This window comes from Natator depressus, chromosome 9 (genome assembly GCF_965152275.1).
Source record: "Natator depressus isolate rNatDep1 chromosome 9, rNatDep2.hap1, whole genome shotgun sequence".
Lineage (NCBI taxonomy): Eukaryota > Metazoa > Chordata > Testudines > Cheloniidae > Natator > Natator depressus.
Genome location: NC_134242.1, coordinates 34,115,909 through 34,129,734, shown reverse-complemented (window position 1 = coordinate 34,129,734; position 13,826 = coordinate 34,115,909). Strand labels below are relative to the sequence as shown.

At 42.3% G+C, this 13,826-nt stretch overlaps 1 protein-coding gene across 15 annotated transcripts in view; it reads left to right on the top strand.

Annotated features, from left to right (window-relative positions):
* AGFG1 (ArfGAP with FG repeats 1) overlaps positions 1-13,826 on the top strand; it is a 68,417-nt gene that overhangs the window by 28,408 nt on the left and 26,183 nt on the right. For all 15 annotated transcript variants that reach the window (XM_074963883.1, XM_074963887.1, XM_074963882.1 and 12 more), the window contains exons 3-4: positions 8,996-9,111; positions 12,010-12,172. In XM_074963883.1, the coding sequence (XP_074819984.1) occupies positions 8,996-9,111; positions 12,010-12,172 (279 nt within the window). The remainder of the gene's footprint in view (positions 1-8,995; positions 9,112-12,009; positions 12,173-13,826) is intronic.

Below are 13,826 nucleotides of genomic sequence, written 5' to 3'. Positions count from 1 at the left end.
CTCCTGCCCCCTGCCAACCCCTCCAACCCCCCCCCCCCCCCCCCGCCTCCTTACCATGCTGTCTGGAGCACCGGTGGCTGGTGGCGCTACAGCTGCGCCGCCCAGAGCACTGGGTCAGGCCGCAGCTCTGCAACTGTGCTGCCCGGCTGCCCAGAGCTTTGTGCCGGCGGCACGGCATGCTGAGGCTGCGGGGGAGGGGGAACAGCAGGGAAGGGGCTGGGGACTAGCCTCCCAGGCCAGGCACTTGTCCCCTGGACCAGGCAGGAGGGTCCTGTGAGCTGGATGTAGCCCTGTAGTTTGCTCACCTCTCGTCTAGTCTATGGAGAGGGAAAGGGTTCTGCGTCTTCCTCTGAAAGTTCTCATCACTAGCTACCGTAGAACAGAATACTGGACTAGGTGGATCACTGGTTTGGGCCAAAGTTACTAAGGTTCAAATGAATTTTGGGAGCGTGTCATGCGTTAGTCACATTCCACATGAACTAATATTTTTCACTTCTTACTCTTTATCATACAGTCCATAAGTTATGCACATGTTGTGGGGGAAAATGCTTTTTCTCTAATTTATTGGATGCCTTTTGCTCATATATTATGAATTTGACCTCTGTGTTACTAGAGCATGTTCTGCAACTGTAGCATTAATTTCAAGTTTTACCTGGTTTTAAGGGTCTCTGCGAAACGTATGAAGACCGCTTTTCAAGCGCTGACTACAGTGTTTGAAACAGCCGTTATTAAGATGGAATCTCTGCCAGTTTTGCTAGAGGCCTTATGAAAGTCATGAGTCACTCAGTCACTGGCATAAGTGGTAGAAGTTACGCCTTCTGTGAATGTAGTCTCTGAATTTCCTTGGATGTCGTTCTGTTCTCTTGCAGTTGCTGAGGTTAAAAGGTATAGGTATACGTGGTATAGGTGGAAGAGCTTGCAACTTCCACGTTTAACTAAAATTAAAACAAAGTAATAAAACTTTTGTGGGGTTAGGATGTAAATAAGTAGCTATTAATTCAAATCATTGGGATACTATAGTTATTGGGGCAGGTCAAAACTTTTATGTTGAAATTACTTTTGATGGAAAACTGAGTTCTTGACTAAATGAGTTGTTGTGGTTTTTTTGTGGAAAGTGTCTGCTTTCTGTTGGGGGGGGGGGGGGGGGAACCTTGGAGTTTATGCTGCCACAGTGCCTCATTCTTTGTAGGTCAGATTCCCTGGCTGAATTAAGTCTACCATGATATTCTGTTTCTTATCTCCAACAGAAGAGACCTTTGGCGCATCTTAGGAAATGTAGTCTGACCAGGGCCCTGCCTGTAGAAGAGGGTGGGGCACATAAGGCATCCTAACAACAACTCCCATGGGCACCATGGCAGCATTTCGAAATCAAACTTTTTTTTTTCCAGTTGAACTGTTTTGGTACTTAGTTTTTTGGGGGAGGGGGAAGAGAGGAAGAATTGCTCTGGAAAATATCAATATCAGTTACTTATTAACCATCTAATGTATGTTGGCGGTTTCTGCTGACTACTCTTTGAAGGGGAGGTGGCAAAGAGACTATTGCCACCTTCCCGTAGCATAGTGGCTCTCAAACTTTTTGTGTTTGGTGATCCCTTTCAGACAGCAAGCTTCTGAATGAGATTTCCCTCCCCCCTTATAAATTAAAAATACACATTTTATATGAACACTATTTTAAATGCTAAATTTATAACTCTGTTGTTGAAAATGAATTCGCCTTTTTCTCACTGCTTTTAAATTAAGACTAAAACACTTTTATTAAATTGTTCTAAGCAGAAAAGTTTTTTTTTTAAAATACTGTTTAATATTGGAGGGAGGGGCTGAATAAAATTTGTTAAAATCACTTTTTTCCACAACGGACTTAGTGCCCCATTGCTACTCTTACTTCTACGCTGCTGCTTGCAGCGGTGCTGCCTTCAGAGCTGGGTGGCTGAAGAGCGGTGGCTGCTGGCTTGATGCCCAGGTCTGAAGACAGTGCCACCGCCAGCAGCACCGCAAACTGCAGAAATAAGGGTGGCAGTGCCATACCGTGCCACCCTTGCTTCTGCATAACATTTGAACTTTGCAGTGGGAGGGGTGGCTACGGAGTGGGGGGGCCTAAGTAAAATTTTAGGGTGGTTATCGCACCCACAAGGCGCCCCTCCCTCAGTCTGCCGCTGCCTGTGTGTGTCTGTTAAATTATAAATCACTTCTTTTTGCCGATCTCAGTGTTCTGATTGGTCTGCATTTTAATGCAACTCTTCAGCAGCTGGACAATCAAGCCCTCTGATGTTGTCGCGATCCTGTCTTTTTAGTATCAAGATGACAAATCTGCACACACAATACTATAATCCCCAGAGTTCAATTTCCTTAAAGTGGTGATAATACAAATATATATATAATGTTTAGGAACAATGATCGCTGCATTTATGTTTACAATACTTTTTGAGGTAAATACACTACATTGCAACAGAAAAGCAGGTAATTTTCTAAAACGCAAGATTTAAATAATATTTTATAGCAGTTGCTCTGTTTCGTGTATGTACTTGCAACCCCCACGTAATAACCTCACGACCCCCAGTTTGAGAACCCCTGTCCTAATATGTATGGCTAACAGCTGAGGATCTGAGAGGTTTGACAGGCAAGTAACTGTGTCTGGTTGAGGAACTCTTCTTTTTTGTTTTTGTTTTTGTTTTTTGTTTAAAGAAATTGTCATGACATAAACCCTCCGCATTGGTTTGCATTTTGAAAGCCTCTCAAAAAGAGAAGCTTATCTTTTTTTTTTTTTTTTTTAATGAAAGTTTCGGTCTCTTCACCACAACCCTTCAACCATTCCTGAAGATTCTAAATACAGTAACTCCCCACTTAATGTCCTCTTGCTTAACATTGTTTCGATCTTACGTCCCTGCTCCATTACAGAACACGCTCGTTTAAAGTTGTGCAATGCTCCCCTATAACATCGTTTGGCTGCCTGCTTTGTCCACGGCTGGCAGCCCCTCTAAGCTCCCGCCCACCAGTGGACTCCGCAGATCAGCATCTTCCCCCTCCACCTCCTGCCTGCGGCAATCAGGCATTCAGGAGGCTGGGGGGAGCAGTGAGGACGCGGCGCGCAGCGTCCCCCCCTCCCTCCCCTGCCTCCTGCCCGTGGCAATCAGCTTGCGGGGGAAGGGGGATATGGGAGCTGATAGGTGGGCTGCCAGCCTGTTTAATACCTGTATTAAATGGTTTAAAATGTATATAATGCCTCTTGTCTGGCAAAATTTGTTTTCCCTGGAACCTAACACCTCCCCGACTCCCCCCCATTTACATTAATTCTTGTGGGGAAATTGGATTCGCTTAACATTGTTTTGCTTAGTCATGTTTCAGAGAAATGCGACTACAGCGTTAAGTGAGGAGTTACTGTACTGGAACCCTGGAAGGGCATTTGAAATTTCAAAAATTTTCAATTTAAATCCCAGTTTTGCATCAAAATATATCGAACAGTCCTACGTGCTTTTTTTGTCCAGGACTGATGAATAAAACCTGGACTGCTACATTGAGCTATCTTTGATATTTTATGTCAATCTTTAAATAATCAAACCCTCTCTGCCCCAGGGACTGGTTTACATTCAGAATTTGTCTGCAGAGTTTTTGGGACCAATAATTACCAGTTTTAAACCAATATGCTTACATCGGTGCAAAAAATGTGTGTGGGTAGCTTTTGGTTTTTGCATTGGTTTGACTAACAATCAAAACAAGTTATGCTGATTTAAACACCCTGATGCCAGTATAACTGTCCACACCAGGGGTTTGCCCTGATCAGAGAGTTTATTCTTTTGATTTTAAATTGTTGGAAAAAACTGAGTGTAGACAATCTCTAAATTGCAAATCTCAAGTCACTTGTCCAGTTAACCCGAGGTCTTCTCACCTCTCCTTTCCCCCCTCCATGTTTGAGAAACTACACTTTAGGTGGAAAGGATTTTGAGGGAAGGAGTATTCATAACACTGTACAATAGAAAGCAAGTTACAGGTTTAACCCTTGACTTAACCTGACTTTATACAAAGTGCACTTTCAAATATCGTTATTACTGGAAGCATACAATTCTTTTTACTCTACAGAGATTAGTAATTCAGCACTTCTGATGTCAATATTAGTTATTAAACAGTTATTTGCTTATGCAAGGAAACTATATTTCCAAATCTTTCCTGCAGTGAGTATTCTGTTTTGAAACATAGTCTTGTTGTGTTGTCATCTCTAGTTTTTGCTTTGCAAATTGTTTGATTTATGTACATAAGGAAAATAACAGCATCTTTACAGGGGCTCTTGCCCAGCACAGCTACGTTGGGGTCACATCACTTCATACTCCTGGTGGACATAATTTGCCAGTGAAAGTTTGTGTGTCGACCTAGCCTTACTTTGTATATTTCCCCCACTGCTTTGTGTCCCCCATTTTGGAAAATGCTGGAATAGACGTTTATAACAGATGTGCTCTCCTTTTGTGCACGCTTTGAGGAGTGAAAATGGTTAAGCATTTGCATTTAAAGTACCATCCTTGGTGTCTGTGCTACCTAATTCAGATTAAACTAATGGGTCGCTTGACACCTAAAAACTATTATTTTGGGCTCTGCAAAATTGGGCAGATGCTACTGCATCAGTTCCACTCTGGTAGCATTTTCAAGGCTTTCTCTAAAACCAAAACAGTGGGAGACAAACTCCTTTCAAAATAGAAGCTGAAACTACAGAGGGTAGGTAAGTCCGTTCCTCTGATGTGCCCTGCTGCAGGAGTGTTTTCCAAAACATGGGATAGTCTTTGCCCTGAAGAACTTGCAATCTAAATAAACAAGATAGAGTGAGAGAAAGGAAGTAGTAGTTATCCCCCTTTTACAGATTGGCAACTGAGGAACAGATAAAAGTCTGATAGGAACCCTGGCAGAGCAAGAATTGAAACCAGATGTCCTAAACTCCATTCCACTGACTTAGCTAGAGGACAGTCCTCTTTAGTGTTGCTTCTAAGTGAAGTCAAAGATTTTTCTCTCCGTCGTCTTCTTTTTTTTTTTTTTTTTTTTTTTTTTGAAACTTAATGCTTCCTTACAAGGGTGTAAATCCTCTGTGGATTGTCTTCGATTGTACTGGCTTTAACTTACATAAGCTTTCTAATTAACCAATTTGCTTGCATGTTTCTGAACTTTTTGATAAGATCACTAGCACTTTTTCGTTGGCCACTTAAACTACTGTTAATTTAACTAAATTAAACTTTATAATAAATGAAATAAAATTAAACTTGAAAATTTTTGTACCATCCATGCATTCAGAAGGAAACTTCATTTCTCTCTCTCTTCTTCCCCCCTAGAAGGATTCTAGAGAGCTACAGCAATAATTAGGGGGTTGGATAGGTTTTATGAACGTAGATTAAAAGATACATTTGTGTAATTTGACTAAATGATGAGATGGGTTATTTCTATGTGTAAGAAGGCTATAAAGGTCAAGGAATGAAGAATTGTCTCTTCATGGGAGTTTGAGAAATATGATGAAATTAGAACTGTGAGCTTTAATTGAGTCAGACTACCACTTCTATTTAAATTATGGAATAATCTCTGTAATGGGATGCTAAATCCAGCTCAAAGCTTTAGTATATGTACAGTAGGGAACAATCGTATAACACCACAACTATGGAACAGACCTAATATTCAAAATAGAAAATGCTAGAGATTCTATCCTTTTGATACACTTAATATCACAGCTGAAGGGACAATGGCTAATTAAAGGAAACTTTTTCATTTATCCTGGTGAATTATTGGGAATTATCAGTGAGGTCAAAGCTTGAACTACAGTGTAGTCTTTCAGGTTTGCAAGTCAGTTAAGGCTGGTCCTGGTGAGACTTAAGTACCATTTTAGGCCTGGAATTTGTGTGGTTGATTCCCAGCGCAAGTGATCTCTGCTGACCCATGTTCCCTTTAATAGCATACACCAGCATTTGTCAAACCGGGGATCTTGACCCAAAAGGGGGTTACAAGCCTATTATAGGGTGGTCACAGTATTGCTACACTTATTTCTGTGCTGCGATCAGAGCCGGGTGGCTGGAGAGTGGTGGCTGTGGGCTGTGCGCCCAGCTCTGAAGGCTGCACCGCCACAGCAGCACAGAAGTAAGGGTGGCATAGCATGGGCAGTGGCGGGTGGGGATAAGGGGACATCACAGCCTGAAATACTTCCAAAGAGAGTCCCAGCAAAGAAGGTTTGAGAACCCCCAGCATACACAATTGTATCTGATTGTTCACTTAACTTAAGAATTTCTCCTAATAGGTTTCAGATACTTCTAAGTATGTTTTTGGGTGCATTATCTCATGGCCCACTTACCAGAGAGACAGCAGATAAAAGGTTTAGTCACTAAAATGTTTAGCAATTCTAAAGTTTATACGGTCCAGCTAGTGTATAGTTTGAGTAGATTGTATGTTAAAATTTCAAATCAGTGTTTTCATTATTTGGATATTTTCTCTTTCAAACTAGAACACTAAAAATAAGTACTATATCTGCTTTTAAATGTTTTTGTGATTTCTGATTTACCAGCATTTCCTAGTCTCTGCCATTTTAAAAGTTTTTTTCTATTTTCTTTGTGGCACCATTTCCTCCCCCCCCCCCCCCCCCATGTAATCCCTTATGTGCTTTGCCTGCTCTTACATTACATAACTTTTCAGTTTTTGAAAATGTACCAGATATGTCTATATCATTGGTATTCTAAAAAGACTACAGGAAAAGTTTCATGATTGTACTGTGGATTGCTTCAAACCTTCGACTGTAAACTTTTTTTAGATTCTGAAATTCTCAGGACTGGGTCCATGTTAGCGAACAGCCCCAACAGCATGTTCTTCAATGGAGCATCTGGGTGTTACCATGATACGAATACTAAATGTCATCACCACCACTCTACAGCATATCAGATACACTCAAATTGCATGTTGCCATGTAATTCAGTTAAGTTTGACTCATGCATAACTTTAGAATAAGAAAAATCTGAGAGCGTAGGATTATACTTAATGCAGACATGGTCTATGCCCTTTAAGTTTTTTATGTTAAAGCTTATGCAAGGCAACTCTTCAAAGGGCTTGCTTTCATTAATAGTTGATAAAAATGTCATCACGTGCATGCCATCTCTGTTGTTTTCTTTCTTTTTTGTGAATGTAACCTTGATGATAAACTTAATTTGCATCCCTGAAGTTTGGAAATAGTGAAATAAAGCTGCAGTGCTTAACCCAAACAATCCCCGTATTTGTCTTACAAAAAGGAAACAAATTGATTAGGTGCATAGCAGTGGAGCTGTGTGTTTTTTTTCACTTGTGCTTAATGCTCATGTTTTGTGTGTTGCTGGGAGTAGTGGAGAGGTAAAACCTATGAGTGATGCCTGGAAGTAAGGCAGGGACTCTGTGAAAGCTAGCCCTTGTAACATGCTTTTAATTTAAAAATGGAAAGAGGTAGTAAATCAAGGAAACTTCAGTCAAGTTACTGCTTTTGTGTTTAGGTGTATTTGAAAAATAAAAATAAATAAGTCTACCTCCAAGAAATCTATGGCGAGTTTAATTCTTGAAGGTTAAAAAATACTTGAGAAACTCTGCCCTGGTCTACACTATACAGGTCACCATAAGGCAGCTTTGTCAGTGTACACAGTGTACAGCCTTGCTCCTGTCGATGTAAGTGCTGTACTAACTAACAGAATACGACTACACTGATATAATAAGCTATACACCACTTGCGGAGGTGGAGTTATTTTGGTGTAGGTAGGGTGCTGTGGTGTCAATGTAGACCAGAAGTGGGCAAACTACAGCCCGTGGGCCACATCTGGCCCACGGGACCGTCCTGTCCGGCCCCTGAGCTCCTGGCCTGGGAGGCTGTCCCCCCTCCCCCGCAGCCACGCCACAACGTGGTGCAATACTCTGGGCAACAGAGTTGCAGATCCCGGCCTGCCCTGGTGCTCTGTGCTGCGTGGCGCGGCTGCCTGTTGTGGTGTAGCCGTGCTGCCGGCCACCGGTGCTCCAGGCAGTGCAGTAAGGGGGCAGGGAGCAGGAGGGGTTGGATAGAGGACAGGGGAGTTCAGTGGGTGGTCAGAGGGTGGGAATGGGGGTTGAATGGGGGCAGGAGTCCTGGGGGGGGCAGTCAGGAAGGAGTGGAGGGGTGGCAGGGGGTGGTCAGGGGACAGGGAGTGGGGGTTTGGGTGGATGGGGCACATGTCCTGGGGGATGGGCAGTCAGGAAGGAGAGGAGGGATTGAATGGGGTGGTGGGGGGCAGTAAGGGGCAACGGGTCTGGAGGTGGTCAGGGAGAAGGGGTGGTCCCGGGGGGGCAGTCAGGAAGGAGGGAGGGGGTTGGATGGGGCGGCGGGGGGCAGTTAGGGGTGGGAGGTCCGGGGGCTGTCAGGTGTTTTTAAACACAGTATGTTAATTTTCTAGGAAACCCCTTGCTGTTCTGTAAGCTCCTCATATATTAGACAGGAATTTGTTGTGTTCAGCTGAGTACAAAGCACTGTGTACTGGTAAATTTTAGAAGCTCAGAAGGACTCTTAAAAACTAATGCATGCTAATATAATTCGTACGCTAGCGTCTTCCAAACTTTACAGGTCACTGTAAGCTGAACAGAGAAGCAGGACAGAATCTTGTCTGTGGTTTGAATATATAGACTTTGGGGAGGAGTATTTCTAAAGACAAAAATGGCAGTTGTGTGTGTTACACCATTAGGAGTACTTTCAAAATCAAGTACTTTTTGTATGTATGTGCCTGTTAAATAAGAGATTAGATGTTGCAAGGCCATCTATCTCAGCAAGGCAAACAGAAATCCTAAACAGTACACTGTGCACTCACACTTGGCTGAAATATCAATTAGTGTAAGACAAGTCCTTTGCAAATAAATGGTAAGAATGGATATTCAAAAATTAATAATGCATTTTATCTATGGTTGTAAATTTAGAGTGAAAATATAAATTTGAACTTGAAAGTTATTTAATATTGATTTCTCTCTTTTCCCTCTCCCTCCCACCTTATTCCCTCAAAATAAGGTGTGTAAACAGATTTGGCTAGGATTATTTGATGATAGATCATCAGCAATTCCAGACTTCAGGGATCCACAGAAAGTAAAGGAGTTTCTACAGGAAAAATACGAAAAGAAAAGATGGTAAGCTAACACTCAGTTTTGATTAAAAACTAATTTTTTTTTCCTTCCCTGTAACCAGAAGTCCCTTTTGGGTTTACTGTAAATTGCTGGCTGACGTCTGTCTTTCATTGTGACTAATGAGTGTTACTTTGTGGCTGAAAAGAGACCTTGACGACGTCTCAATTTTTAAAGAAGGCTTATGGAAGACTTTGACTTGACTTCACGTACAGCACTGCAGCAGCACAGCTGCAGCACTTTAGTGATGATGCTACTATGCCGACAGGAGAGCTTCTCCTGTTGGCATAGTTGTAGTTAATCCACCTCCACGAGAGGCGGAAGCTATGTCAATGGGAGAAGCTCTCCCGATGACATAGCACTGTCTACACCGTCGGTGAGGTTGGTGTACCTACTTTGCCCAGCAACAAAGTTGTACTGATATAGGTCTGGGCATTGTAAAGCACTAAATATTACATCTGTATAGTCTGAACATTGCCAAACCTAGATATTCATTTAAAATCTTATGAAGAAGACATGGCCGTTTGTTAGTAGATGCACGACATATGTTAGTGTGACATTCCCCAGGGACTGCTGCGTCCCCTTAGCTCTCCAGCTTAGGATGCCTTTTACGCTATTTTGTTAGTGAACAGCAAACCCTTCCAGGCTCTGCTTACTCTCACCACCAGCATGCAAAGTCACTCCCAGCTGAGTGCATGAATCTATGCCCAGCTATCCACGAAGCACATATAAGACAACACCCGCATATCCCTCAGGCCCAGCCTTTTCCCCCAGAAATGTGCATCTTGTACTGTTCAGTAGCCCCACTGGACAGGACAAGCTCATAATCAGTCTGTCATTCCAACTGTGGGTAATAAATATATGCACCAGTCCTTTTGATCTGAGTAGAGATCAAAAGGATTCCCCAAACACTTCAATCAAACACACTGGCTTAGATAAAATAACAAAATAAGTTTTTATTAACTGCAGAAAAGTAGATTTTAAGTTTTTTTTTTATAATATAGTATGGCATAGACATCAGAATTGGTTACAAAAGAAATAAAAAGATAAAATTGCAAGCTAATTGCTAATTCCCCCCGTGCGACCCCCCCCCTCCCCCCCTTCTTATACCCCAACCCTTGGGTGCTGGAAAAATCCTTGCTGGGTCATGTGGGCAGCCAGTTCCATGGTGTGCGTGAGCTTCAAACTGTCTTTTCAGATGAGTTGTAAATTTCCTGTTTACAATCCCCCAGCAGGTAATGGCTCTTTAGCACTTTTCTGATGTGCTAGTGTGTCTGTCTGTGAGGAATGGGCTTATGGGTGTTATCCAGAATTGCGACATATTCCAGTAACAATCCTACAGCAAAATCTCACAATTTCACATGCTGTGTTACACACATTTCTACAGGATAATAATCATCAGATTATGAGTTTACAAATGATATCTCACAAGGCATACTTTGTACAAAATATGTAACCATGTAAGTGGTGAACGTGGGGTACAGGGTGTCAGTTATTTTTCCTAAAGGGCTGCACTTGGGTCCAAACTGCTTTAGCAGCACTGAGGATCCACAAGACTGTTGCACTCTACAGGTGGGGAAGTTGCTGCCTGTTCACAAGCCCAGCTTCTGCTGTTTCCCTTAGAGTGGCTTTTAGATAGAGTATGAGCAGAACACAAAAGCTTCTATTCTGCCCTAACAGCTCTACTATGTTTGCTTGTCTGGAGGGCTGTTTGTTTTTATTTTTCCTTTTATATATGTGGCAAACCTTGTCAGAATATACTGGACTTATTACGTAGACAGTTGTTTGCTGAATAGGGTGTAAGAGCTATTACAGCTCATTTAAGTGAAGTTATCAGACTATTTTCTTTACAAGTTCTTTAAAAAAAAAAAAAATTGTCTTTAAAAGTGTGTTCAGCTTAATGGGGCAATCATAATTCGTCTCGAGCCAGGAAACTGTAATTGCTTATGGTGACAGTAGCAGTATAGGACTTAAACAGTCCCTTACTGGGATGGAACTACAGTAACGGTAGAAATATTTACTTGGGTTTTGTAAAAATATTGATGATCTGTAAGGTGAATAGTTAATAACTGTTGGTAACTCAATCTGACTTTTAAAGAAGTGTTGTCAGCATCTTGCTTCACCTCCTTCCATTCTAGCTCACATCACTTTAAAAGTTGGGATGTCAGACTTTAATAGAGTGTACAGCAATGGTTCAACCCTGGCAGTTGGTTGAGATTAGGGACCATTAACATCACTTTTGAGATGAAGTAGATGTGATTTTTAATATGCTAAACATGCCATAAAATATTTTTTCCAACTTTTTTTCATTTGTGGACCCCTAAAAAATTTCAAATGGAGGTGCAGACCATTTGGAAATTCAACCTGTGGTCCGCAGACCCCTACCATAGAAGTCTTAGACTGAAAAGTGACTGAGCAGAACTCAACTATAAATGTTGCACATGCTCGGCACAGTATTTGACAAAGCGTGAGAAAGGGCGCTAAACTGTGGGCTTCTGTGGTAACAACAGCACTTCTGGGTTTTGACCTGTAGGTGGGGGGCATTCACCTACTTTCGATTGATCAAAAGTATGCCTTTTCTGGGATCTGAAACTTTATTTTCATAGTCACCTTTAGCGGACCCCTTAGACACAGTCTGTGCAGACCACAGGTTGAAAATTACTGTTATAAAACATTGGAAAACTGGAGTCTCAAGCTTTTGTAATCCCAGTGATTGAGATATGGGACACTAAAATGGTGACTGGACCATCAGACCAGTAATACTATTTGACATTGGTCCAGATCTTAAAATAGCAAATCTGAGACCTCAGAGCAATAACTTTTGATCCCCGTGCTACCATTATAATGGATGTTGGAACAAAACTTGTGTTAAATATTAAATAATTTTACTCTTATTCAACTTAGGTATGTTCCTCCAGAACAAGCTAAGGTGGTGGCATCAGTCCATGCATCTATATCAGGGTCCTCTGCTAGTAGTACAAGCAGCACACCTGAGGTGAAACCGCTTAAATCTCTCTTGGGAGAATCTGCACCAGCACTGCACTTAAATAAAGGCACACCTAGCCAAGTGAGTGAGTAATGGCTAAGAGTTCAGTGGTATGGGATTATGTTACGGTATTTAAAAGGAGAATGGGCATTTTGTGAATTGGACAAGATTTTACAAAATACTGAAAATTGTGGCATTAGTGGGTTACTGCTATTACAATAAAACTGTCCTGTCCTTAATAGCTTTCATGCTCTGTTGCTTTTACGGAATGTGAATAGGGGACTGACAGTAAAATCCAGAAACTGAGTTCTTCAGTGGCTTAACTTTGAATGCTTCAAACTAAAAATGATAGCCTCTGCCCTGTGTAATAATAACTAATAGACAGACTGGTATTTTTGATGCTATTTAATAAAACTAAAACTTTTTTGTTTTGTTTTGTAACAGGTTTTTGGCTAAACATCTTGTGTATCCACAACATAGAGTAAAAGCTGTTTTATCTGGCACTTCACCAACCAGAAAGCTCTATAAACAGCATTTCTGATCTTCATTGAAATTCCGGTTTACAGTCCGGTTGACGCGGGGCCAGCAAGGGGTTGGGGTGTGGGGCGTGGGCTCTGGGAGGGAGTTTGTGTGCAGGAAGGGGCTTGAGGTGCAGGAGGGGGCTCAGGGTGCTGGATCTGGGGGCTGCTCACCTCAGGTGGCTCCCTGCAAATGGTGACCTGTCCTGGCTGCTCTTAGGTGGAGGTGTGGCTCTGTGCACTGCCTCTGCCCGCAGGCGTTGCCCCTGCAGCTTCCATTGGCCACGTTCCCAGCCAATGAGAGCTGTGGAGCCAGCGCTTGGGGCAGGGCAGGGGGCAGCATGCAGAGCTGCCTGCTGCACATCTGCCTAGGAGCAGCCAGGACAGTTGCGGGGAGCCGCCCGAGGTGAGCGGTCCACGGATCTGGCACTCGCACCTGCTCCCCAACCTGCTGCCCCAAGTCCCCTCCCGCACCCAAACTCCCTCCTGTCATTAACTGGCATTTTTCACTTACTGGCACACCCTATTCCCCCAACATGTCGGATAAAACAGCTTTTTCTGTTGGTGGGTTGAGTCATCCTCCTCCCTTGCATCCTTGTTGGAATTTTAAAAACACACCACTGCCTACTATGAAGCCCTCTGTTACAACTGCCATCTTTTTATTAAAGAGAGGCATGGACAGGACTTTTTTCTTAACCTGTCAGGGTTACTGCTTTTAGAAGTAAAACCATGTTTTTTCAACATCTTGAGATTTGCTTTATCTCTTCACCCCAGCCTCCCCTTCCCCCCAAATTTGGGCCATTGTGACAAAATTAAGTTAACTATAAACTAGATTTTATATAAATGGTCTTCCTCATACCACAGGGAAGTATTTTGGTCAGTCCAGTGTACTATAACTTCAACCTCCCTTCCTTATAAGCAGTTCAGGGGTCAGTGAAGCAACTTAATTAACGTGTTTTTCTCTATATATGGTCATGAATACTGTGCTGTATATTATGCAATTGTCTTGTTGCATTCTTGTAAAATGACTTTCGGCTCTCTGTCTAGCTCATCCATAACGGTACATGATAGGTTGGAGGGAAAAAATGCATATTTGAAAAATAATGTATGATGTAAGTAGTCTGTATAATGCAAACGCACAAGAGGGTAAAGCTAAGGTTAAACGTTTGTTTAGAATTTCCTGACTCTTGAGTTTTTTAGCATGCAGCTGTAATTTT